This window comes from Paroedura picta, chromosome 2 (assembly GCF_049243985.1).
Source record: "Paroedura picta isolate Pp20150507F chromosome 2, Ppicta_v3.0, whole genome shotgun sequence".
Lineage (NCBI taxonomy): Eukaryota > Metazoa > Chordata > Lepidosauria > Squamata > Gekkonidae > Paroedura > Paroedura picta.
Window position 1 is genome coordinate 28,955,406 of NC_135370.1, and position 26,423 is coordinate 28,981,828.

General features: G+C 45.4%; 1 protein-coding gene across 2 annotated transcripts in view; it reads right to left on the bottom strand.

The window, feature by feature from the left end:
• Positions 1-20,144, bottom strand: part of DNAJC10 (DnaJ heat shock protein family (Hsp40) member C10) — a 42,138-nt gene extending 21,994 nt beyond the window's left edge. For both annotated transcript variants that reach the window (XM_077319534.1, XM_077319535.1), the window contains exons 1-10: positions 20,010-20,144; positions 15,970-16,277; positions 14,182-14,347; positions 12,452-12,502; positions 9,677-9,759; positions 8,354-8,485; positions 7,368-7,461; positions 7,071-7,148; positions 5,297-5,340; positions 4,263-4,400 (exon numbers count right to left, since the gene is read on the bottom strand). In XM_077319534.1, coding sequence (XP_077175649.1) covers positions 4,263-4,400; positions 5,297-5,340; positions 7,071-7,148; positions 7,368-7,461; positions 8,354-8,485; positions 9,677-9,759; positions 12,452-12,502; positions 14,182-14,347; positions 15,970-16,203 — 1,020 coding nt within the window. In that variant the 5' untranslated portion in view covers positions 16,204-16,277; positions 20,010-20,144. The remainder of the gene's footprint in view (positions 1-4,262; positions 4,401-5,296; positions 5,341-7,070; positions 7,149-7,367; positions 7,462-8,353; positions 8,486-9,676; positions 9,760-12,451; positions 12,503-14,181; positions 14,348-15,969; positions 16,278-20,009) is intronic.
• Positions 20,145-26,423: the final 6,279 nt, after the last annotated feature.

Below are 26,423 nucleotides of genomic sequence, written 5' to 3' on the forward strand. Positions count from 1 at the left end.
CCGATATAAATTTCTGTGTTTGTATTAAGACGGCCAAGCACTTTTCTTTAAGACTGATTATGCACGGCAAGAAAATGCTGGGCCATTGCTTGCATGGCAGTGGAGCAAGTCCCTACTTATGCATGACGTCACAGCTGGCCTGGCCCCCTCCTGGCCCTGGCCTGCTTTAGGGCCTCTGGTGCTCCGCGGCAAGAGAAGGCTGATTTTGTCAGCTTTCCTTTTCTGCCGCAGTCGCCATTGGTGGACATGCAGGGCCAGGCCTGTGCACACAGGGAACAGCTCCCCCTACAATGTCCCAGCAGGGAATGAAACACCCTATTAGCTTTGTGGCACCGTAGAACCAAATGGGGTGTTTTTTTTACCTTACTCAAAGTTGGGATTGTGTGCAAACCCTTGTGGACTTAACTGACCCCCCGCCGGGGAAAAATACAGTGTAACTTTTCTACCACAGCTGGTGTGCGTACAGGCAGATCGTGTCCGGCGGGGAAAATCTTCCCCCGTTGGTACACGAGAAGCAGCAGGGCATGCTGCCCTGCCGCAAGAAACCAGCAGTGGCCCAGCGTGGCCGCCACCATGCACTGAAGGTCTAAGAGACACTGGCCACATATCTAATCTCTGTGGCTTCCAATAGCACTTCCATCACAGGGGATGGAATTCCACCAATTCTCCCTTCGCTAACTAGATTTGCCGGTAGTCCTCTGGGCTCTTTATAAGAGTCTGCCGATTCCCAGGAACAAAATTTCAGGGGCTCCTCAAGGTCTTTGTGTGTAGAGGGGGGAGGGGGGCAGGAAAGTCCCACTCAACAAGCTCCCTTTCCAGATCTTGGGGGATGCAAGGCACTGATACAAACTCATTTCAGCAAAACGGAGAAGAGGATGGTGAAAGAAGAAGCAGCTGTCCTAATCTAGGGATGGGAAGAAGATCATCTGGAGTGACCAGTCACTCTCTAAGCAAGTTTAAGTAGCTCTCTGCCCCTCCTCCAGTGTTGCTGTAAAACTTTCTTTATAATTTCCTCACACCCTTTGGTCAAGATGGGAAGACATCAGCACGATTTGCTATCTATCTCTCCACACGGACCCTTGTTGAGGACAGGAAAGGAGAACTAGTTTGACTAATTCTTTCTCCTGCATCAATCAATAAATATAGGTAACTGGGGTGTGTGGCTAAAGATGTCGTCCTGAGAGGGTGGCAGGGCATCGGCTCTGCTATCTCTGAAGCCTGACAGGGGTCAATTGTGCAAGCAATCGGCAGAAAAGAGGAGGGGTACACAAACCCCACCTCACCTTTCTACCCAGGAAGTTCTTGGGGCCGTCTCCAATCCTTTAGGGAGTATATCTCCCTGGATTATAGGCTGTCAGCGTTCCAGGTCCAGAGGACGACTGCCATTTTCTACCTCGGACTTTCTTTTCTTTCTTTAATCTCAAAGTATCTGCTTCAACCCTACATGATGATTTACCACAAATGAACGCTTTGAACTGAGGGGAGGACATCGGCTGAGTTCCAAAACATCATTTACTGCAAGTATCTCTCGCTTTTTTTTTCTCCGTCTCTCTTCCTGCATCAAAGCCCTTTGTTTCCCCCCTCCTCTTACTTTGCTCTGCCCGAAGCCACCTCGTTAAGAGGCAGGCTAATTCTCCTAACTAAGCAGAAGAAGGACTCAAATCAACTTGAATTAATTGGCAAAAGCTCTTATTGTAATTGTTTTGGTTTTCGAAGATAAGAGATAAGAGCTGTGAATGGGAAAATCTCACGAGAACTCTGTGCCAGCACGAGAATCTCTGCCTTAACCGACTTCAATACGTCACATGCCTGTGCCGGAACATTAGAGGATAAAACAGAGGACCTCTACTGGCCACTTGTAAAATTGTTTGAGGCCGGGTTTTTTTAAAGTCAAAATCATGTCTATGTTAAAAAGATTGGCTCATCTAATAGAGATACAAACCCAAGATTACAAAGTATTTTTAGATGGATTGATCAAAAATATCTCCAAGGAGATCCAAGATGGCAAGGAAGAAGTCTTCAATAGGAATGATGGATCAATAACAGTGACTGATGACAGCTTTAAACAAGGTGGAAAACCAACAGCAGAAGAGAAATCTGAAATTCATATCTTCAAGGAGATCCAAGATGCCAAGGAAGACGTCTTTAACAGGAATAATGGATCAATAACAGTGGCTGATGACAGCTCTAAACAAGGTGGAAAACCAACAGTAGAAGAGAAATCTGAAATTCTGGAGACGGAAAATGGGATGCCGGAGTTCTGCAGCCCAGATAAGGACACCCTTTTTAAAAAGACATACAGCCATCTCAAAGCAACAGTGTACAAAAATCAATCAAAAGAAATATGGATCTGCAGTGAAAGTAACCGATTTAAAGGATCTCTCTGGGGAAAAAATTGTATTGATACTGGAGTCCAGGAGGTGCAACGGCCTCAAGATTTATCGATGCATATTCTGCGGGAAAGAGTACAACTGCACTTTCTACGCCAAAGGCCAATGGGACAGAATATAATTTTACGGGAACGACAAGATGTAGCAAGCCTCGAGATGAGACCCCCTTAAGAAGACCGAAAGCTCATATTGTTTTATGTTTAATGTTATACTGTATTCTATATTTCCATTTTTATGAAAAAGGGGAAGCAGTGTCTCTTTCTCTCTTGTTTTTTTTTGTCTCTTTTCTTTTGTAGGCATATAGGTAATATAATCATTAGTGCTGAAAATGTAAAATGGGGTTCTCCCCCCTTATTTTTTCTTTCTTCTATTAGTGTATTGTCCTAGGACTAAAGCCTACACTGACTTGTAGAAAATGTTTAATGTTAAGCTTTCAACTTAAATCTGAAAATATATCTGTCAGGATGGTTCTTAGAATGGGTCAAGCATAAATTGTTTTGTAGATGTATCAGAACCAAGGATAAGGAGAAGCTATAGAAGACTGAAAGCTTATATTGTTCTATGTTTAATGTTAAGCATTTAATCTAAACCTGGAAATCTTATTATTCTCTGTATTAACAACATATACTGTATCCTACATTGCTATTTTTATGAAAAAGGGGAAGCAGTGCCTTTTTTCTCTCTTGTTTCTTTTTCTTAGTAGGCATATAGGTAATATAATCGTTAGCGTTGGAAATATAAAATGGGGCTTTCCCCCCTTATTATTATTTTTTTTTATTGGTGTATTGTTATAGGGCCAAAGCTCATATTGATCTGTAGAAAATGCAAAGCTCTCAACTTATACCTGTCAGGATGGCTCTTAGAATGGGTCAAGTATAAATGGTTTGTAGATGTATCTGTATTAAGGTTAAGGAGAAATTATGAAATCCTTTTGTAATTTTTTTTCTTTGTACATCTTTAAGGCAAAGCCCTACTTTCCTCTCCCTTCATCAGGGTATTGATACAGGGCCAAAACTCATACTGTGCTATAAGAAATGTTTAATGTTAAGCATCTAACTCAAACCTAGAAATATCTGCTAGGATAGCTCTTAGATTGTATCAAGCAGTTAATGTGAGGTCTACGATCTCTCAAGTAAGTTGATTAATAATAACTTTTCTTTTGTATATCTAAACAGGCCTTTTTTTTTTTTTTGTAAATGTCGTGGAAATGTGGATGGCTCTTAGACTCATGGCTCTTAGAGTTTTGGGCAAAAGCTTATATCACTGTGGAGTCAATGTGGGGTCGTATATTCTCAAATGATGATTATATTTCTATCTTTATGAAAATAAAAAAAAATCATTATAAAAAAAATAAATATAGGTAACTGTATATTTCCCATGCACAGGGCAATTTATAGTTTGAGGTTACTACAACAACGGCTACTACAGTTTGAGGTTGTGGTGGTTTGCTTTGGGAAGGCAACAGAGAAAAGATTTTCCACACCTATGTACTGCAGACCTGCTCTGAAACACTGTAATTTTTGCACAAGCTGCCATTTTGTGGGCAGCTCTACCCAATGAGCCGCCATTTTGTGACCAAGGCTCTTGGAGGGGGAAAAAAGTTAAGCAGCTCCCAGAAGCAAAAAATCTGCCCTCCCCTGGCCTACAGTAAGCGTACGTGATTAGCAGTATCCCCAAGGGCCGCTAAATATCAGCACTTGAGTTGATAATGCAGAAAAACAAAACACCCGGTACATTCATACAAAATGAAAATTAGCTGAGCGAAAGCGTAATCTATTAGGATAGAAGAAATGTTTATATTCCGCATTTTCCTTCACCACCACCATCACATCAGTGCACGTATATGCAAGCCAACTGTAAAACAATTCCTACCAAAACACTTCCTCTCTCGTTATTAGTTAAGGTGGCTCCAGGTGGAAAGTATGCTGTAGTGCTAGATGAGATATCCAAATTATCACAAAGCTCACCCTGGGTGGCACAGTCCATCCAGCCTACATTAACAAGGCCTTCCTGTATTGAAACAATGACAGCAAAAGAAATACAAGCATGTTAAACCAGATGGAGAACACGGCAATTCTGACTACTGCTGCCAACCTCCGTGTGAAATCTCGAGAAGCTCCCAGAAATACAACTGATCTCCAGACTAGAAAAGCAGCTCTGGGGATTGGGGAGGGGGGTTGGAGTCTATGGCATTATTATACCCTGCTGAAGTCCCCCTCACCCCAAAATCTCCAGGCACCCCTTAATTTTTATATCTCACACACATCTTGGTGGCTGAGAGTTATGAACAAATCACAGCACGGTTCCACCATTTATGCTTTAAATTTCCTGTGAGGTAACCCTTTCCTCAAAAATATGTCAAAGAGGCAGACCTCCTCCAACCAGAGTCAAAAAGCCCTTCCGAGTTCTACTGAAATCAATTTCGCTCTTCCTCTACTAAAGTTGTTATGCCAATAAAGGTGTCTTGAGGCTGTTGAACAGGTGCCCTTTAATAGAAGCTTCATACCGGGTGATATTATGGACCTCCCCATCATTCAAAGATTCAGTAGCCCATTTCCACACATGAAGCCTCTATTAAAGGTAGCGGTCAACTCTATACTTTATCCCTGAAGTCAATGGGACTTAGGCGTGCTTTGCTTTGGTAGAGGAGGGGCTGTGGCTCAGTGGCAGAACATCTGCTTGGTATGCAGGAGGTCCCCGGTTCAATCCCCGGCATCTCCAGTTAAAGGGACCAGGCAGTAGATGACATGAAATGCCTCTACCTGAGAACTTGGAGAGCTGTTGCTGGTCCAAGTAGACAATACTGACCTTGATAGAACAATGGTCTGATTTAGCACAGTAGTCAGTATACAGCAGCTAAAATTATGTCCACAATTTAAGGAGCTCTTAAATCAAAGGCTGCTTACCAACATGCCGGCCAACTTAAGGCGTGTCCGAGAAGTTAAACAATCTAGAGAAAGACAGTAATAGAGAGCTGAGAAACAATCCCTCCTTAAAGTTTATATTAATATTGCCGTGTATATTAGTATTCCTGCGTGCATATTTGTGAACATTATGATAATACGACTGTCTGACCAATTGTTTGGGGTATTTCTACAAAAATAAAGAGACGACAACCTTCATTTATATTCTGCCTTCCTCACTGGGTCACAAAGCTCATTACAAACAGATTCTGTTTAGTACAGGTGTTACTAAAAGCAGGAGAGTTTAAAAATGTAAACATTGGGGGGGGAATTCAGATATATACTGCACTTGCTTTCCTATCATGCATGTCTTTCTTATCACATAAGCTTCTATTGATTGGTGTACTTAGGAAATGTAAAAGGATAAATCTCAGCAGCACTGCAATTGCACTCAAGGGGATAAATCTCAGCAGAACTGCAATTGCACTCAAGCAAGGGGAGAGCTGCTAACTGCTGCTCCCAATGCTATTTTGGCATGTATCACTCATCCCATAAGAAAAAAATAGTGTACTTAATAGGAATTTTTGTCAGTGCTCTCCAAACTATTATTGGAATAACAAAACAGTCTGGACTTTCAAAAAACATTCGTTGTAGAGCAACAGAGGAAGTGGGCTCCGATGTACTAGAAGGAGCAAGACACATGTGGAAAGGAAAGATACCCTGAAGAAACAGGAACTGAACAGCAAGTAAAATGAGAATTTGGAAAAGCCCCTTCTGCCTCTCATGAAGTGACACAGCAAGACCCGTCAGCCTTGATAAAATAGAAGAAAAAAGTCTCAAGCTGGCGATGGCAAAGTGATTTAATGTTCAAAGTATCACAATGTTCAAAACAATTTTAAATTGGATTCCCAGGTACATTCCATTTTCGCTTTCTTCACTGCATAGAGGATTTACACACAGTGATGTTAATATTAGTAAGGTAAAGGTAAAGGTATCCCCTGTGCAAGCACCGAGTCATGTCTGACCCTTGGGGTGACGCCTTCCAGCGTTTTCATGGCAGACTCAATACGGGGTGGTTTGCCAGTGCCTTCCCCAGTCATTACCGTTTACCCCCCAGCAAGCTCATTTTACCGACCTTGGAAGGATGGAAGGCTGAGTCAACCTTGAGCCAGCTGCTGGGATTGAACTCCCAACCTCATGGGCAGACAGATTCAGACAGCATATCGCTGCCTTACCACTCTGCGCCACAAGAGGCTCTTGTTAATATTAGTAGACCCCTACAAATTTGAATTTATGCAACCAGTTTGGGATTGAATTATATACCCAAGAAATTATAAGAGACTAAGTAGGTTATTTCCAACAAACCTGATTAGAGAAGATTGAGATTACAATATTGAGAATTCACTGATGAAGGAAGCAAAAACAGAATATACCTGGGAATCCGTTTTGAAATTGTTTTGAACACTGTGATACTTTGAACATTAAATCACTTCACCGTCGCCAGCTTGAAATTTTTTTTCTTCTATTTTATCTCATAAAGTAACTTGCTGATCACATCCTGGCATCAGTTCATTTTAAAATTCTTAATGTATTAAGAAGGAAAAAAAAACATGACAATGCTTATCTTCAAGCTGCTTTTAGCAAAAGCGATGCATTAATATCCTTCCTGTCCTATTTTCCACTGTGAGTGCCTCAGGTTTGACACTCGGATGTCAGAGTAACTAAGTTCCGTCTGCAATATTAAGTACACACAAGGAACAAAAGCGTGTATATTTACCTCCGTGATCGCTGCAAAAAGTGATTAGCCAGCCGATACCAGAAGCAAATGCAGTCTCTACAGCGTTCACAAAATTTCCTGGAAGAAAGCAAACATACAGGCTATACTTACAATCCTCTCTTCATTCCAAAACTCAGCTTTTAATAAACTATTTCTTACGCTGCTTTGACATCACAGCTCTGCAGTTCTATCTCCATTTTAATGAAGATTAGAGGGGAACAGGTGGGGTTTGTTCATACATTCTCCCCCTGTTTCATTCCAGACTATTGATAAAAAAATAGCTTGATAAAAGCTTACCTGCCCATAATTCTGTCACTGTGCTCGTAACGAACTGCATGGCAAAATTCATTAAACTCTCCTTTGACCTGTCTCCGAAGTATTTCGCTGGATTCTACAAGGGAGGCAGAAAAATTCCAATTATAAAGTAATGTGCCATCCGATTCAAAGCAAACTGATTTATATTATTTATATGTACACAGATTTGTCTGTTATCTATATACGTAGATCTGTCTGTTCAGATGATCCGAAATGTTAGTTTTAAATGCAAACAGCATTCGTAATCAATTTCAAGGAAGTCTGGTATTTATCTTCCTAAGCATATAAAACATTAATCTTGCAACACTGTTCTCCAGTGCAAAATTTGGAATTAAAAAGGCAATGAAAATCTTAAGAAACTGCAGTATTTGTAAAGCATTTTCATTTTTATTACTAATATTTTATACAGATCAGAAGTTGCCAATAATGCTACTTTGCCTTGGAAATCCCCGTATAATTATGCTATGCTGAAGAAAGAACACTATGCCTCAAATGAATGAATGAATGAATGAAGAAGACGAAGAGTTGGTTCTTACATGCCCTTTTCTCTATCTGAAGGAGTCTCAAAGCGGCTTACATTTGCCTTCCCTTTCCTCTCTCCACAAGAGACACCCTGTGAGGGAGGTGAGGCCAAGAGAGCCCTGATATTACTGAAGAAGAAGAAGAGTTGGTTCTTATATGCCGCTTTTCTCTACCCAAAAGAGTCTCAAAGGGGCTTACAATCGCCTTCCCTTTCCTCTCCCCACAACAGACACCCTGCGAGGTAGGTGAGGCTGAGAGAGCCCTCATGTGGCGAGCCCAAGGTCACCCATCTGGCTGCATGTGGGGGAGCGGAGAATCAAACCCGGCTTGCCAGATTAGAAGTCCGCACTCCTAACCACTACACCAAGCTGGCAGTAAGAAGACTGTGCAGACTCTTTCTCCTGTAGAAAGCGAAGCTAGATTAGGGCTACCATTTGCTTGCTTACCATTCCAGTTTTAAAAACATACAGGCTTGGGTAGCTATTGACCCCTTTGAGTCGGCAAAGCATTCTGTTATCACCGCAGTTGACAGCTCCAATGCGTATTAATCCATCCATTTCTTTAGCAAATTCTCTCCACTTGAAAAGAAAAAGAATGAGAATTGGAAGATTTTTTAAATGAGTGAATGCTTGCTTAAAAAAACACACACACGCTGCAAAGAGTTACACAATTCTCTTTTCCCCCAGCATGCAAATTTGGCACTGTGTGCAAAACATGGGGACCCATGCTAATCTATGTTATGTATTGTTAATTTGTGATATGTGAATGGACAAGCTGTTGCCATAAGATGTGAAAGTTGTTTAGCCCTTGTTTTTTTAATGTTTAAACCCTGATATTGTTGGAGGTACTAATTAGCAAAAGATTTAATTTTATTGATAATTTTTGTTTTCATTCCTGCGAGTGGCCCTGTGAGGTAGGATCCCAGTGGACTGCTTTGCCCAGGGGCCTGTAATGCTGTTAAGACAGCCCTGACCGTATGTGTGTGTGTGTGTGAGTGAGACAAAGAGAGTATTAGCTGATTTACAATTTTAAAAGAAACTCTCAAAAAGTTGGCTTCTGCACAATATCTCTACTGATGAAACAGGTTTCTGTAAACCAAGCGTGATTTCACTGCTTCCTTCTCCCACTGCAGTCTCAAAAGGCCCCCCTCCAACTGCTGCTCTTGGGAGACAGAAGACCCCCCCCCTGGATCAGCAGGAGAGGGGGAGCTTGGAGGTGTGCTGCAGGAAGTGATAATTAGAACAAATGCCCTTCCCTCAAACCAATGGAAACTTTTGATGAATCCAACTCAAAGTGCAGACTCAAGATGAATGGCTAGTGCAGGGGTAGTCAAACTGCGGCCCTCCAGATGTCCATGGACTACAGTTCCCATGAGCTCCTGCCAGGCTCATGGGAATTGTAGTCCATGGACAATCTAGAAGGCCACAGTTTGACTACCCCTGGGCTAGTGAATAAAAATTCCATGTTGTATTTATGGAACGATAAATTTGTCATGGCCCAGCAAAGGGATTGGATGACATTATTTGCCATCATGTTTTTAAGATGACGGAAGCTGGATCTCTGGTTCAACTTCTTGTAGATTTCATAGAGGAGGACAAGATGACAGATTTCCCAAGGCTGTATACCGAAAGGAGACCCTTTCGTACCAAAATGTCCCTTAAGAAGGTGTTCCTACATTCAAGTCCTTCCCATCCAAAGAAGTTCCCACAGGACTCTCTACCACACTGGAGGGAATACCATACGTTCTTACATGACTGGACTATACGTACCGTTGGTGCCAAATCGTGGCAATGTGAACACCGAGGGGAATAGAAGTTGATAAACCACAGTTCTCCAGACTTTACAGCAGCATCTATTGAAAATGAAGGATCCAAGTTATGTTATTGAGGTAGGACAGGATAAAATTATTTTATTTTAAAAGCTACAGATTCGTTAACCCTCAGCATATCTCGTAGTGAGTTCCATAAATAAATGGCAGCACAGAGATGTTCTTGTCCTTCTGAGAGATATTGGGCCTACTCCTACTGTCCTTCTGAGAGATATTGGGCCTACTTCTGAGAGATACTGGGCCTACTTCTGAAAGATATTGGGCCTACTCCTACTGTCCTTCTGAGAGATACTGGGCCAACTTATGAGATATATTGGGCCTACTTCTGAGATATATTGGGCCTACTTCTGAAAGATATTGGGCCTACTCCTACTGTCCTTCTGAGAGATACTGGGCCTACGTCTGAGAGATATTGGGCCTATTCCAGTTTATGACTGGAAGAGTGATGCTCCTGTGGAGGCATGAAGGGGAAAGAGGCAGAAACAACTCGCAGGACTCCTTAAAACACCTCAACTCTTTCCTTGAATTATGGGACACCTGAAATAGTTATTGAGGTGTTTTGAGGATTCCTACCAGCTGCTTCTGTCTTCCTCCTTCATGTTCCACAGGAGCTTCATTCTTCCGGTGGCTGACTGCTTTGGGCTCCCTTCCTCCCCCTCTAACCCTTTATGTCCCAAATGCCCCTTCGCCTGCACAGCTTCACTCTTCCAGCCACAGTGGCTCGCTGCCAGCGTGGAGTAGTGGTTAAGAACGGCAGCCTCTAATCTGGAGAACCGGGTTTGATTCCCCACTCCTCCACATGCAGGCAGCTGGGTGAACAGTCAAAGTTCTCACAGAGCTGTCTCAGCCCCACCTACCTCACAGGGTGTCTGTTGAGGGGAAAGGAAGGTTATTGTAAGCCACTTTGAGACTCTTTGGGGCTATAAAAAACAGGGCACAAAGAAACAGCTCTTCTTCTCCCCACCCACCAACCCTGCAAGCCATCCTGGCTGACCCAGACGCTGGTTTACCAAGTTTCCTGGACTTTAAAGAAGCTTGTACTTTGCTATACTATACCAACAAATAAATGGGGTCTGGAGATCTCCCTGAACTACAGCTGGTCTCCTGACTAGAGAGCAAACAGCTGCTTTGAAGGGTAGACTCCATAGCACTGTACCCTACAGATGTTGAGGGATGGCCAGCCACCAGCTGGGACTTAGAGATTCCCCCGGAATGACAGCTCCTCTCCAGACGACAGAGATCATCTCCCCTGGAGAAAACAGCTGCTTTGGAGTGTGAAATACCCATCTGGATACTGCTGAAGTCCCTCTCCACCTGAAGCACCACCTTCTCCAGGCTCTGCCCCCAAATCCCCAGGAATTTCCCTACCCTGGAGTTTCACAACCTTACTAACACTGCTGGGTTAAGTGCTGTGAGTAAAATCAGCATCACCAGCAAGGCAAGAACACCCAGTGTTTCAAAGGAAAAGCTATCCGAATAAAGACTCCCAGTGCATTTGATCAACAGACTAATGAGGCTGGCTTTGCAGAGGAGTGAAGGGAATTTGGAAGCATGGGGGTACCCTGGTCCTTACAGCTATAATTTCCTAGAGCCAGAAGCCTTCCTCGGGAGCGCACAGGGAACGAAAACGCCTTCTTAGTGTCTTGTTGCCCAGCAACAGAGACTGGCTCTGCATCCAAACGCCCACATTATTTTCATACCAATTTGCTCACATCTTCCAAATGTGTAGATGTGCATATCTTAACGCAATTTTATATCTTATTTGAAATGTATAAGTGGAGGAAGGGACGGGAAAGACGTGGCATTATGCTGCTGTTTTGACACACGCGTTTTGTGGCGCAGCGGAGCAAGACTTGATTCAAGCCCCCGAATCGTCAGTAGAAGATCGGACAAGCTACAGTGAAACAAATGGAAAATCACCCTCAAATAGTTTAACACAGCAAAGAGTTGCATCAAACTCTTTGTTAGTCAGCTGTCCTGTGGCTACTTTTCTTTGCTACCGACTGAACGGTATTATCGATGCAAGATTGGAGGTTGCATTGGGTGAATCTAAAATGCCATAGTGGGAAAGGAAAGCATATATCCTCCCCATGGTCCAAATGCCAAAAGGGGAGGATCTTTGCTATATGCACAGGCAGGTTCTTATCTTACTAAGCACACACATGAAAGTTTGCAAATAACCTGGTCAAATATGAAAGGGAATGTGCAAACACAATACCAGTGACTTAGTGCCTGCAAATTGCTTCCCTAGGAGGAAAACTAAGGAATCTGGCTTTGAGGGAGAATCAAAAGACTATTTCAGGATGGCAATTTTAGACCAGGACTCATACCATCAACTAGGAGAAAACCCTATGATTGTATCATAATAACAGTTTTTGAATGAATCCTTCTAACAGGGGGTGGCTTTTTGTGACTAGGCCAGGACTCATCACTGCCGATAAAGAGAACTAGGAGGCAGATAAGTCTTTTCTTCGTGGGAATGTGGTCAGCAGTTTTGAAATTCAGGTTGAAACAGTTGCTTAGCTCAACAAATCTGTACAGCTAAATTGAGTCAAAGGCAGCCTGGTGTTATTTCTAAACACTAAATGCGTATGCAGTTCTGGCTGACATTTTGCAGTGTCTTCCGTGTCTACTTCTGAGTATAGCTTGAAAGCCACAGGACTCTACTTGGGAAACCTGTAAGTAAAATTGCAGGTGCTTGACTTCAATCACTTACCAAATTCTCCTTTGTCCAGTGTTATGATTTCAGGATCATCATCGTAAATACCTAGTAAAACAAAACAACTCAGATCAGTATTTAAATTTTTTTTAAAAACTCTGCTGATAACATTTGAGTCAAATAATCAATTACTGCTTTGTGGCATGAGTTTAAGATGAAACATCATTATTCAGAGAGATGCAAGTGGGTAGCAGTGTTGGTCTGAAGTAGCACAACAAAAATTGAGTCCCATAGCTCCTTTAAGCCCAACAAAGTTTTATTCAAGGCATGAGCTTTTGAGTGCAAGCACCCTTCGTCAGGCTAATGAACTACCATCAGAACTGTGGAGATATTATATGTATGTGTGAAGGAGAAAAGGCAGAGAGATTTGGTGTGAATTCTGCCATGAATCTTTGGCCTGTGAATGCTCCCTTTAAGAGTAAGAGTAAGGGTAGAAAGGCTAATTGTGAATCCCCTCAAAAATCAGCAGAAAATGGGAGAGGTAAGGTGTTCAAACAGGTAAACAAAGCAATGCTGCAGAAGCATTTTCACTGTCCAGACAAAATAAGAAGAAGAGTTGGTTCTTATATGCCGCTTTTCTCTCCTTCCCTTTCCTCTCCCCACAACAGACGCCCTATGAGGAAGGTGAGGCTGAGAGAGTCCTGATATTACTGAAGAAGAAAAAGAGTTGGTTCTTATATGCCGCTTTTCTCTCCTTCCCTTTCCTCTCCCCACAACAGACACCCTATGAGGAAGGTGAGGCTGAGAGAGTCCTGATATTACTGAAGAAGAAAAAGAGTTGGTTCTTATATGCCGCTTTTCTCTCCTTCCCTTTCCTCTCCCCACAACAGACGCCCTATGAGGAAGGTGAGGCTGAGAGAGTCCTGATATTACTGAAGAAGAAAAAGAGTTGGTTCTTATATGCCGCTTTTCTCTACCTGAAGGAGTCTCAAAGCGGCTTACATTCACCTTCCCTTTACCCACCACAGACACCCTATGAGGGAGGGGAGGCTGAGGGAGCCCGATATTACTGGAGAAGAAAAGTTGGTTCTTTTATGCTGCTTTTCTCTACCCAAAGGAATCTCAAAGTGGCTTAGAGTTGCCTTCCCTTTCCTTTCCTCTCCCCACGACAGACACCCTGTGAGGGAGGTGAGGCTGAGAGAGCCCTGATATTCCTGCTCAGTCAGAACAGATTTATCAGTGCTGTGGCCAGTCCAAGGTCACCCAGCTGGCTGCATGTGGGGGAGGAGCATGGGATCAAACCCGGCTCACCAGATTAGAAGTCCACACATCTAACCACTACACTAAGCTGGCTTTCTTGGTGGTCAGGTGCATACCATGTGTTGCCAGCTTGGCCATCCATGCACCAAAATATTAAGTAAAGATCATTTTAGAAGATGGCTTCCCCAGGTGACTCTATTAAACAGATAACAGAAGCAAGTCCTAGGACTGTCATGCTGAAAGCAGAAAGTCATTTAAACATACTGGGGACGAAGAATGTCCTGTTCCCAAGAACTGGAATAACTAAGAAAGCCAAGTACACAACGAATACTGTGCTGTTCATTGGTCCCGATCCAACGTAACGGTAAGAACACTAAAGCTTACTGAAGCGAGTGAGCTCAAGCCGAGTTGCATCTTTGCCGAATTTTGCCCACTCTTGTTTACTAGAAAGATGCATTAGTCCTCTATGAGGAAAACGGGATGTAATAATTCTTAACGGCTTGCGAGGTACAAAACAACCCTCTTACCAAAATCGTAGCGATAGAAGTGCCAGCTCTCGTATCCGCCTCCTTGCTGGTGATCTTCTAGGCCCTTCTCGCCGTATTTATCATACTTCTTCCGCAGATCTTCATCTTTTAACACTTCGTAAGCTCGGTTGATCTTCAAGAAGTTTTCATGTGCTGCAGGGTCGTTCTGTAAAAGAGTAAAGTCGTCACTGGTATGCAAAAACAATGTAGCCCAGTGTTTTAAGAGGCCACCACGCCCTTTAATTGTTTGCACACTAGGTTCTTCGTTGCCAGATCCATTATAAAAGGCGTTATCAGACCTTACCCAACCCATCCCATTGACTTCGTGTCGGAAGCTCCTCTGAGACTATTGTAAGAGAGGGGTGGCCTAGAAATAAAAATCTGTAACCGTTAGTGCCTTTAATGTTTGAGAAAAGGCAGTGCTCTCCGGGCCAGTGTCCGGGACACGTCTGGCTTCCGGCTGAGCAGGCCACTCTGGGTGTGGCCAGGACAGCCTCTACGGTGCCTGCCCCTCGCAGCCAGATGCCCCTTTGGCTGTGGAAGGTGGCAGACCTGCGGTACCCTGACCAGACGGCCACTCTGGATGCCTGGCCCCAACCTCACCCATGCCACCATCGCCGCAGGCAGGTGGCGGCGGCCAGTGTGTCCTGCTCCACCCTGCCCAGTTGTCCAGGAGACCGGGACCGCTGTGGCCAGCAAAGCCTGTCGCTCTGGCCGCCCACTGTCCTGCACGCCTGCTGGCTGCCTCACCAAAGGCAACACTGCTTCAATCAGGTCGGGCGATGTCACGGCCGCTGTGCCCTCCCCCCTGTGCAAGAAACCACAGCAATCAACACTGAAAAGGTTTATATTTAACTTTTCACACTGGACATTAATAAATATATAGCCTTTCTGAGCCAATAACAGCATTTCATGGCCATTTCAGACATTACACAGAGGCAAACCCAGATTTGTCATTGAGTTCCTTCTTGCAGTGCACCCTACTCCTTCTTCTCCCTTTCTTCATTCAAAACCTACTTGGGAGACAGTAGCCGACCCCCTTTGGGGTCCTAATTTGAGAATCACTGGCCATCAACTGCTATTTTCCAAACAGCCAACCCCCATTGGGGTCCTAATTTAAGAATCACTGGCCATCAACTGCTATTTTCCAAACAGCCAACCCCCATTGGGGTCCTAATTTAAGAATCACTGGCCATCAACTGCTATTTTCCAAACAACTTTATCATGGGTTGGATCCAGCCAGCTTTTTAAAAATTCAATCTCACAGAGTACCGTTTTCTTACTACCATGTCTGTACCAAATGTCTTTTTGCCATGCAAGTGCCATAATCCCCAACACAGCTTTTTTGGGTAGTCAAAGAGGACCTCTCCCTCCATTTTTCACCAGTGAAAAAGCTGGTTGGATACAACCCCATTCATAGTCACTATAATTTTGGTACTCCTCAGTAGGTTTAACCTGGAGCATCTGCCATACGGAAAACATTTCCTTGAAGAAGAAGAAGAAGAGTTGGTTCTTATATGCCGCTTTTCCCTACCCGAAGGAGGCTCAAAGCGGCTTACAGTCGCCTTCCCTTTCCTCTCCCCACAACAGACACCCTGTGGGGTGGGTGAGGCTGAGAGAGCGCTGATATCACTGCCCGGTCAGAACAGCTTTATCAGTGCCGTGGCGAGCCCAAGGTCACCCAGCTGGCTGCATGTGGGGGAGTGCAGAATCGAACCCGGCATGCCAGATTAGAAGTCCGCACTCCTAACCACTACACCAAACTGGCTTCTTGGTAAGAAAACCCACCTGATTCTTATCTGGATGCAGCTTTAACGCCAACTTCTTGAAAGCCTGCCGTATCTCTCTACTTGTTGCTTCTCTAGATATTCCAAGTAAACTGTAATAGTCTTTATCGGGACAAACAGAGGTAATCAGACATAGTAAAAGCAAAAACAAGAATATGCTTTTAAAGTCTCTGGTGCGTTTTCCTTTGGTTAAGAAATACTCCATTATGAGCGTCTGGGTATCTTTAATCTGCATCTGAAAAGCCTCTCTTTGGAATTTTTCACTGTCATAATCCACTGATGTTCAACGAATTCTCAAAGAAGCACCACCTGTAAGAAAAACAAAAGGTTTCAGGGTGTCTCCAATATAACACTGGACAATGAAGGAAGCTACAGGAAAGCCGATTCCTTTGAAATGTGGTGTTTTGCGTTCTACAGATAGAATGGCTTACCAAAGAAAAATAAGTGGGTTCTAGATTGAATCAAGCCTGAACTCTCTGTAGAAGAAGAAGAGGAAGAGTTGGTCCTTATATGCCGCTTTTCTCTACCAGAAGGAGTCTCAAAGCAGCTTACATTCACCTTCCCTTTCCTCTCCCCACAACAGACACCCTGTGAGGGATGTGAGGCTGAGAGAGTCCTAATATTCCTGCTCGGTCAGAACAGCTTTATCAGTGCTGTGGCGAGCCCAAGGTCACCCAGCTGCTTGCACGTGGAAGAGGATCGGGAATCAAACCCGGCTTACCAGATTAGAAGTCTGCACTCCTAGCCACTACACCAAGCTGGCTCTCTCAGCCTTGCTCAAATTTTTTACTACTGAGAAACCCCTGAAACATTCTTAAAATAATGATAACAATGATAATTTATTTGCAACCTTCCAGACGCTCAGGGTGGGTAACATCCATAAAATGCACATACAATATAAAAAACTGTAAAGCAATCACTCTGGACAATCAGCTCATCGAAAATACCTAGAAAATACCTAGACAGGGGTGTTCTCTAGGAGGCAACCAACCTTCTATTTCCTCCTCCTCCTCCTCCTGGCCAGGATTTCAGTGGATGTTATTGTGGGCCTAGATCACAGGCCCAGTGGAACAGCTCTGTCTTCTAGGCCCTGTGAAACTGATTAAGGTCCCGTGGGGCTCTGATCTCTCTCAAGAGCTCATTCCAACAGGCTGAGGCCAGGGTCCGGGACAGTTTCACCTCTCTTGGGCCGGGGACCTTGAGCAGATCCCGGACGATCATAACGTTCTTGAGGGATCATAAGGAAAAAGGTGGTCCGGCAGGTCTCAGGCTGTGAGAAATCCCAGACATAACTTCCACACAGTCGATGAAACTCTTCCAGAGCCGTCACAAAACCCCAGTTCAGACAGCCTGCTGTAGAAGTTAAAATGACTCAACTGAGGCTACCATACTTTGGCCATAGTATGAGAAGACAAGAGTCACTGCGAAAAGTCTGTAATGATGGGAACAGTTGAAGGCAGCTGGGAAAAGAGGGCGCTCCAACCTGAGATGGATGGACTCAACCAAGGAATCCACGGCCCTCAGTTGGCAGCATCTGAATGAGTGGACACCTGAGACAATGTTAATTTAGAGGGTTGCCATAGATAGGAAGTGACAACACGCACGCAAAAATGCGGAACATAGTAAACGTCTTCTCAAAGACAAACATTTGCTTTAATGCAAAAGGCAATAAAATGGGAATTCACTACAGCTTTCATTTCCCTGTATGAGTTTAGTGTAAATCATTATTCCCTCTCCACAAATGGGTTCTTCCCCTCTGTCCAAGGAGAGAGAGTAGTCTATTATGCCAATCATTATGCTTTAGTTAATACAGGATTGCTCTTGTGAAATTTCACTTCCCAGAGAAGTTCAGCGGTGTAGCTATCAGGTAGTGAATTTAGTAATGCGATTCAGCTGTGAACAGTGCTCTTCTTTTTTAACTAAATTCCTTGTTTAAAAAAACCCCAAAACATTGGTGTAAAGTGCTGATGACATCCAATCCCTGCGGTGGCAAGTAAGTTTGAGATGTGTTTACCGGCCATTCAAACACCCCCATCGGTTGACATGATACACCCACTAGTCTGCAGGTAGACATACAAACCCAGGACTGGAACGAAGGCCTGGTCATCCACAGGAAAAGGATGTGTGCATGTATTTAGGCAAGGAGGGCTGCTGTTCTTAGGTATGTTTCCTTAAGGAACTATCAAATTCGCTGCAACTTATTTCCAAATAAACGGGAGAATTTGATAGTTGTTCCTTAAGCAGGGGTAGTCAAACTGTGACCCTCCAGATGTCCATGGACTACAATTCCCATGAGCCCCTGCCAGCATTTGCTGGCAGGGGCTCATGGGAATTGTAGTCCATGGACATCTGGAGGGCTACAGTTTGACTACCCCTGCTTAAGGAAATGTACATAGGAATTGCAGTCCTCCTTGTCTAAGTGCATGTACACATGATTTGTCTGAAGTAGGTGTGTCCTATTTTTAAAATCCTCCTTTCAAATGTTGGTTTTAGTAATCTACTTTTCATATTTTTGCTAGGGCATAGGCAAGAGTAGTATACATAGAGTTTATCTTGGCACACCATGCCCATTATGTCAAGGAAAAGAATGGTCCAATTGTAAGCACTGGCAGAGGGATTAAACATTAACGCGGTTAGCACAGATTTGTATCTTCCAAGACCCTATAGATGCAGGGATGAGAACCACAGAAAATGGGGGAGGAATACATGGCAGACAGATGTGGAACAGGCCAAACTGGAGGAGGTTGGATGGGTTTGCTGATAATTGGCTTAAGAAGTTAACAGCGTAAGAATCAGAGCTATTCATAACTGGGTTCATTAGTAATAGCACAAGAATGAAGTAGTTAATCATGGCATGCATAGTACTACTTTCTTCCCAGGTGTTTCAGTTGCAAATAGGGTTGCCAATTTCTGGAGATTTGAGGGTGGTGCTCAGGGAGGGCTCTCAGAGGAGTATAATACCAAATGGTGCCCCCCCCCCCCGCAAAGCTGGCATTTTCTCCTAGGCCCACTGGGAGGTTGGCAAGGGATTTGTTCCCAACAGCAATTCTGCACACATTGGATACTGCACTTCTAAGGCCTTTTAGAAGCAGACACTCCTGTTTTGCACAGGTGCAAAGCACACTGAAAGTGCATTATACAAAGTGTGCAGAATGGGAGGAAGAAATCTGACCGACAGAACAGCACCTTGTTCCTTTGATCCACGTATTAATTTCTTGAGAAACGTACCCTTTTAAGATGGCATCTCCTGCACATTATTTTAGTACCCCCACTAAACACCCAACAGCACCTTTTCTGTACACAGCAAGGCACTAAGGCCATAAAACTAAACTACTAGATTGACATTTTGTCACTCTTTCCAAAACGGCCTATGTCTATGCCAAAAGCAGCAGATTTGGGTGAGATGGTGTTGCAGGAAGACACTGTGGGGAGGGAGGAAAACACATCAATGGAGGGGAAAGAAGCAGAAGAACAGGGCAAGGCAAGCCCCATGAACGAAAACTGAAGAGAGTAGAAAGAAAAAAATAACAGGAGTCGGAATCACGCTTTATAACTGCACAGAAGAGGGAGGGGAGACTGCGGAGATGGCTGAGCTACTGAAACCTTTGGGCAAGATGAGAGCAGGGCTGGAACTGCACATTGGCTAATACATTTTCAAAAAAACCCTTTGCAAAAGCACCGCATTAGGCAACGCATGCGGAATAAGCAAGAGACTAACACGCGATAAAGCGTCGGAACGAGCCCGGGGGCGCGGGAGACGGGGTGGGAGTGCTACCGCCGCCCCCCTTTCAAACCCCCCCCCCCGAGATTCAACCGGTGGCTTCCCCCGGGCGAGAGACTTTCTTTCTGCTAACAAAAGGATGTCCGGGGAGGGAGCGCTGGAGCCGGCCGAGAAGCCCGAAGGCGGCCCGGAAGGCTGGAGAAGAGGCGGCGGCGGGGACTTTCCAGCCCCCTTGACGCTGCCTGGCAGGCTCTGCGTTTCCTCCCCGGGCCGGCCGGGCTTGCACGGCGAAGGAGCAGCAACTAGCAGCGGCCTCTTACCCGGTGGCGGCGGCGGGCGCAGCAGCGTCTTGCGTGGGGCCCTCCCGAGCCGGCTTGGCTGGGCCGGGGCGGAGGCAGCGAGGGCGGAGGCGGGGCAGGGGGCGGAGGCGCGCGCGCGGAGCAAGCTGGGCAAAAGGCGCGCCGCGGATCCGGGTCTGAGCCGGAGGCGGCGGCGGCAAGGGGCCAAGACTGACGTGGCCGCCGCTGCTGCCGCCCAGTCTCGGGGGCTTCCTCGGAAGGCAGGCCGCCCTTCCTTGGCGCTGAGCTGCTCTCCATTGCAGCGTGGCCCCGGCCAAAGCGGCCCTCCCAGGCCCAAGGGCGCAGCGCGCCAGGTGCCTTGGCGTGGGCAGCCGACGGGAGGGGGTCCCGCGTTTGGGTCCCATCGTGCCATTGATTTGGGCTGCGCGGATAAATGGCGGGCGGGCGGGCGGGAAGAGTGCGCAAAAGAGTGTTGAGAGAGTGGGATGCGCTGGTTTTTCTGACAGGAGCGGCGCCTTCCGCGCAGGTTGGATAAGGCGCGTTCAGTGGGTATCTTTTCCTGTCGCTCAGGGGAGAATAGAGCAGCAAGAGCACATTTTATCCATTGGGTGGGGAATTTCCCCCCTCAGGTTGCAGCTCATAGACAAGACTTCGGCCCTCTTGAAATGGTGGTGAGACGCTCTAGCAGTGTAGATCTGAAGGAAGTGTATTTATTTATTATATAGTTATGTACCACCTTCCCCTGTGGCTCAGGGCGGTTTACATGGAACATGGGAGAACGTGGAACCATTAAGTGTAACTCAGTAAGGAAGTCAAAATAAATAACAGTAATAGCAATGATAACATAATGTTCGTTCTAGTATGCTCAGTAACTGGTTGAACAGCATTGACACGTTAACAAGCCCATGGTTGGTCAGTTGAAGATGTCTCCTTTATGGAGAGAAGAAGAAGAGTTGGTTCTTATATGCCCCTTTTCTCTACCCGAAGGACTCTCAAAGTGGCTCACAATCACCTTCCCTTTCCTCTCCCCACAACAGACGCCCTGTGAGGTGGGTGAGGCTGAGAGAGCCCTCAGATTACTGAAGAGTTTTCTTATATGCCGCTTTTCTCTACCCGAAAGCGTCTCAAAGCGGTTTACAATTCCCTTTCCTTTCCTCTCCCCACAACAGACACCCTGTGAGGTGGGTGAGGCTGAGAGAGCCCTGAGATTACTGAAGAGTTGGTTCTTATATGCCGCTTTTCTCTACCCGAAAGCGTCTCAAAGCGGTTTACGTTCGCCTTCCCTTTCCTCTCCCCACAACAGACACTCTGTGAGGTGGGTGAGGCCGAGAGAGCCCTGAGATTACTGAAGAAGAAGAGTTGGTACTTATATGCTGCTTTTCTCTACCTGAAGGAATCTCAAAGTGGTCTTAGTAGGAAGGAGGCAAGGAATACATCTGGATTGCAGCGTGGGAGGCCCTTAACACTGATACCCACAATTGTCCAAGCAGGCCTCAACCATAAGCCTGGCGGAAGAGCTCCTTACAGGCCCTACGCAGCTGACCAAGCTGTGGAGTTTTCACAGGGCCTACATGTCTCCACGTATTTCTCAACCCAGAGCTCAACCCACATTAAAAAGTTAATTTCGCTGCTGCTTGGGTGGAGTCTTCAGGTTTTGAAGCCTCCTTTATTGCAATGAAGTTCTTCTGCCTGCTTCTGGGATCTCATGGGTGGTCATCTTCATTGGACATTGGCACATCAGGCAACTGGCCTGTTTGGCTACCACAGCCTCTTCCTAAACATTACCTGCCAGCAGTTTTTGTTTCAGTGCTCTCAGCTTGGAAAAAGCGGATGTATTCTATTAAAAGAGCATGTGCATCCCAGGCATTATGGCCATTTCTTCTTACCTTCCTTTTTGAAGTCCCTGTAGCTTGTGTCTGATTTTAAGCCTCTCTCTCTCTCTCATGCACACACATGGAATAGCCATCAATTTAAAATCTAAAATCTGTCAGGTTTGAGGAGCGTGGGAGAGATGGAGAATGCTGGTCCTTTTTGCTAGCTTTGTACACATCCCACGCTTCTCATTGCATCCCTTGCCTCCCCCGAAGAAGAAGAAGAGTCGGTTCTTATATGCTGCTTTTTTCTACCCAAAGGAGTCTCAACGCAGTTTACAGTCACCTTCCCTTTCCTCTCCCCACAACAGACACTCTGTGAGGTGAGTGAGGCTGAGAGAGCCCTGGTATCACTGCTCAGTCAGAACAGCTTTATCAGTGCTGTGGGGAGCCCAAGGTCACCCAGCTGGCCGCATGTGGGGGAGTGCAGAATCGAACCCGGCTTGCCAGATTAGAAGTCCGCACTCCTAACCACTACACCAACCTAGCTCTCCAAGAAGCGAAGCTGGTAGGGTTACTTGATTTTAACTTTCACGTCCTCAACTCAGAGTCTTAAAATTAGGCATGGCTTTGCAAGACAGAGTTTGGGGAGAAGAACAGCTTCTGCCAGAGGTGAGGTAGGGAGCTTGCTCAGGATATGCTCCCCAGAACTTTAGGGATTTGGCTTTCAAAGAAGATTGGACAGATTCCTGGAGAAGTTCTTCAGCAGGTTTAAACCTTGGTGACTAAACAGACCCTCCATATGCAGAGGTAGTAAACCTGAATAATGGCGCTAGGAGGCAGCATCAGGCCCTGTTGGCCCTGTTCGAAGGCCCTCTAGGGAAATTGGTTGGCCACTGTGTGCTGGTTAGATCATTTTATCCAGCAGGACTGTAAAGGCTTTTGATACTTGGGGTTGGGGTGGGCATACTTTCATCCTCCATGGGCTTTCTCGTAGGCTTTCGGGCAGCCATTCTCAGTGGCACATTTGAAGGGGGCCACAGACCGAAAAACAAGTGAAAGGGAGCCCAAAGGGTTTATGGGTGGCCCTGGTAGCTGAATCTATGCAATACCCTTTTTGCCACATATGATGTCATTAGGTGCTAGAAAGTTCAACCATCAAGGAAAAGAAAATTATGCCACCTGTTCCTTTGTGCACGAATTAATGCATTCAACCAAAACAAAATGAATGCACTCTTGGTTGAATGTTCTAGAAATCAGTCTCACATATATATAAGGCAAGGTAATGAATCATAGAATCATATAGTTGGAAGGTACCTCTAGAGTCATCTAGTCCAACCTCCTGCACAATGCAGAAACTTACAACTACCTGCCCACCCACACTGACCTCAAGTGATCCCTCCACCCAAAATCAGCAGAATCCAGCCTGGCCTGGATTAAATTCACCTAGCATTCTACAGTGGTGACCAGCAGTTCCCTGGGTATGCAAGGAAGGGCCACAAGAGACCAACACTGACACAATCCCTACCTGCCCACAAAATCTTCCTAAGTTCATAAAATCAGCATTTCAGTCAGACGACTAGCCTCTGCGTCAAAACTTCCAAAGAAGGAGAACCCACCATCCTCTGAGGAAGCCTGTTCCACTGAGGAACCACTCTAGATGTCAGGAACTTCCAGATGTTTAGCTGAAATTTCTTTTGAATTAATTTCAACCCATTGGTTCAGGTCTGCCTTGGTTCAGTTTTGAAGTAGCACAAGCACAACATACAGATTAAGATTAAACTTTCAACAGAACACTCTTTGACAGTTTCATGTAGGGAAATGGAGCCTTGGTCAATTTCATGCAAAACAAGGAATGTTTTGAATTTCATCCAGCAGTCTCCCCCAGCATTCTCCAAGTACAAAAAGAGGTGTTTTTGTGTTACAATGTAGGAGTGTTCTAACCTAATAACAGGGTATTTTTTTTTAATAAAAAATAAAATGCACTATATGGGGGGAGGCAGTTGATGGCCCAGAATGCTTAACTGAAGTGGCACCATTAAAACAAATGTGCAAGTAGGCACCATTTTTCCAAGCTATCTTTGAATTTGCATTTCTCCCCAGAAGGCTGAGCCACATAGCATATGGAATGAGCCACATAGGACGAGCCACATAGCATATGGAAACCTTCCCCCCAGAAGGGGGAGGAAGGGAGGGGGGAGGGGGGAGGGGGGAGGGGGGAGGGGGGAGGGGGATGGCGATGAGGATGATATTTTTTAAAAGTAAGGGAGGCAAGGTGAGATCAGAAGTGCTGACGCTCCCGACGGACGTGCAAAATGCAGGCCACAAACGGACGCTTGGACGGTACCAGAGAAAACCACAAATGCAGAATGCCAGGCAAAAAATTCTGGTCAGCTTCCAGAGAACATGTGGCAAGAACATGCCAGCAAATAATAGTGGAAACAGTCTGGGACTTAGTTTCAAATAAATATGCACTGTATATATAATATACTAGAAATAAAGCCCATTGTAACTGATATATGGGTGCTAGAAAGGAGGAAGGGATGGCTTCCCTTCCCCCTTGGGCCGGGAAGGGCTGCAGTCGCCTTGCAGTGAGGCAGCTGGTGAGCTTCCTGGCCTGGGCTCCGCTTCCCCCACTGTCAATGTCCTGCCATCACCTGTTGAAGCCATGGGGGGGGGGCACTTGTGTGACCCTCTGAGGCTTCAGGCTGCAGCAGGCAAGGCCCTCTTCCCCTCCAGCCCCACTGTCAGAGGCCTGCTGTGGCCCGGTGAAGCCTTGGGGGCTGCTTTTGCGGCCCTCCAAGGCTTTGCTGTGTTGTGGCAAGCAAGCCCCCTCACCCTCCCTGGCAGCCTTTTAAAATTTGAAGGGACTTCTCTTCCCAGGCCCTGGCCATTCCTGCTCTGTCTTCTCAACCTTTGCCCGGGCCCATCCAGGGCAAAAGGGAGGGGGAGGCCAGCCAATCATTGCAATGCATTTGCTTCTGTAAATGCAGTTGCAATGCTGGGTCTTGCAGCTTGTAGAAGCTTGCTTGCTGGAACCAAAAAAAACAGGTAGGTGTGGGTGAGGAGGCGGGGTGTGTGGGAAGTTAGCAAATAGGGAGGCAGGTTTTTTGGGGGGAATTTCTTGGCCAATCAGAAGTTTTTTTCCTGTTTGAAAATCTCTGCCTGGCCAAGAGACTATTTAAAGATAGGGGGTCTCTTACCTGCTCTGTTCTGTTCCTGGATTGGCTGCTGCTGAGGTCACCTGGAGCTCTGGTAGAAATACAGGTTCTTTGAACCTGAGTCCCAGACTGCTGGTCCTGCCTTGGTGGTTGGCTGCTTTGGTGCACTGAACTCTGGAGGATCATTGCTGGAGAAGACATCTCATGGTTTGACCAAGGGACTCTCTCCTCTAGCTTTATTTTTTTCCTCTTCCTCTTCTCCATCAACTTCTCTTCCCCAGAAAAACTATTCTCTTTGGGTTTCTGTGGGTGGGGTTCGGGTGTGTATTTGGGGTTCATTTTCATTGTTGAATGTGTTGTTGCTGCTGTTGTTTGGGGGTCAGGGGCAGGGCATGTGGCTGGTTTTTTTTGGGTGCTGCTCTTAAGGAAGGTTATTTAAATTGTTATTTCTTGTTGCAGTTTCTGGTTTGGGGGCAGGGCAGAGTTTGTTTGTCTTGTGGGGGGGGGGGTTCTTGTGTTTTTAAAGCTGGTTGTTTAAGTCCATTTATATTGTTCTAGGCCAGTGGTGTTGTGGTCTGGGGATTAGTATTTGTTGCTTGGTAGTGGTTCTGTTTTCACAGCTCAAGGCTTAATAGTTCATTGCAGTTGTTGTTCTTGTTTTTGTTGGTTGCCAACTTTGGGTACAGTTTCCTGGGTGGCCTTCGTTGTGCTCTGGTTGTGTCCTGAGGAGCACTGTTAGGTTCTTCTTGGGGTGCCCAATTAGGATTCCCTCTCTAAATGGGCAGTAAAAGAGAGTAGTTTAGGAAATATTGTAAAGTCCCACCTACTAATATTTTAGGATAGACCTTTAGTTCCTTTCGTAATTAGCCAGCTCAGGAATTATAAGAGAAAAGGCATCACCTCTTCATTACAGTTAAATAGTGTTAAAAAACCACCTGAGGGGCTGCTCCTCTTCTACATTGAAGGTCAGCTTTTCTGGTAGAGAGGACTTAAGCTCAAGGTCACCAGTTTCTCTGTGGCCTTCCTCCTAGTACTTTTTGCTAATCAGGTGTCCCAGTCAGTTTTTACAAACCTCACATGTACTTTCTAAAAAGGTTTTCCTTCATTCTTTCCTGCTCAAGGTTAGCTAGGGTCATCTAAAGCTAGCCAGGCTTAGCATCAGGTGCCTGCAGTTGTTTAAAATCCCCAACAGAAGACAGGTGCAAAAATCTTCTTAGAAGTTTTGTCAGGTTAGGGTTTTCTAACCAAGCAAAACAATAGCTGGGGGCAGGTGTCATAAGATTTGGGGTTTTTTTTTTTTAGACACGGGTGTCAGTGCAGTTAGGTCAGGGCCTCTAATTTCCCTGTTTGCAAAGTTAGCGTTTGCCCAAGGGTTGCAGTGATGAGTGGCAGGTAGGAAGGTCAGAGGGGCCCCGGGGGCAAGGCCACAAAGAAGACTAAAGGGGTGGAGGGGAGGGAGAATG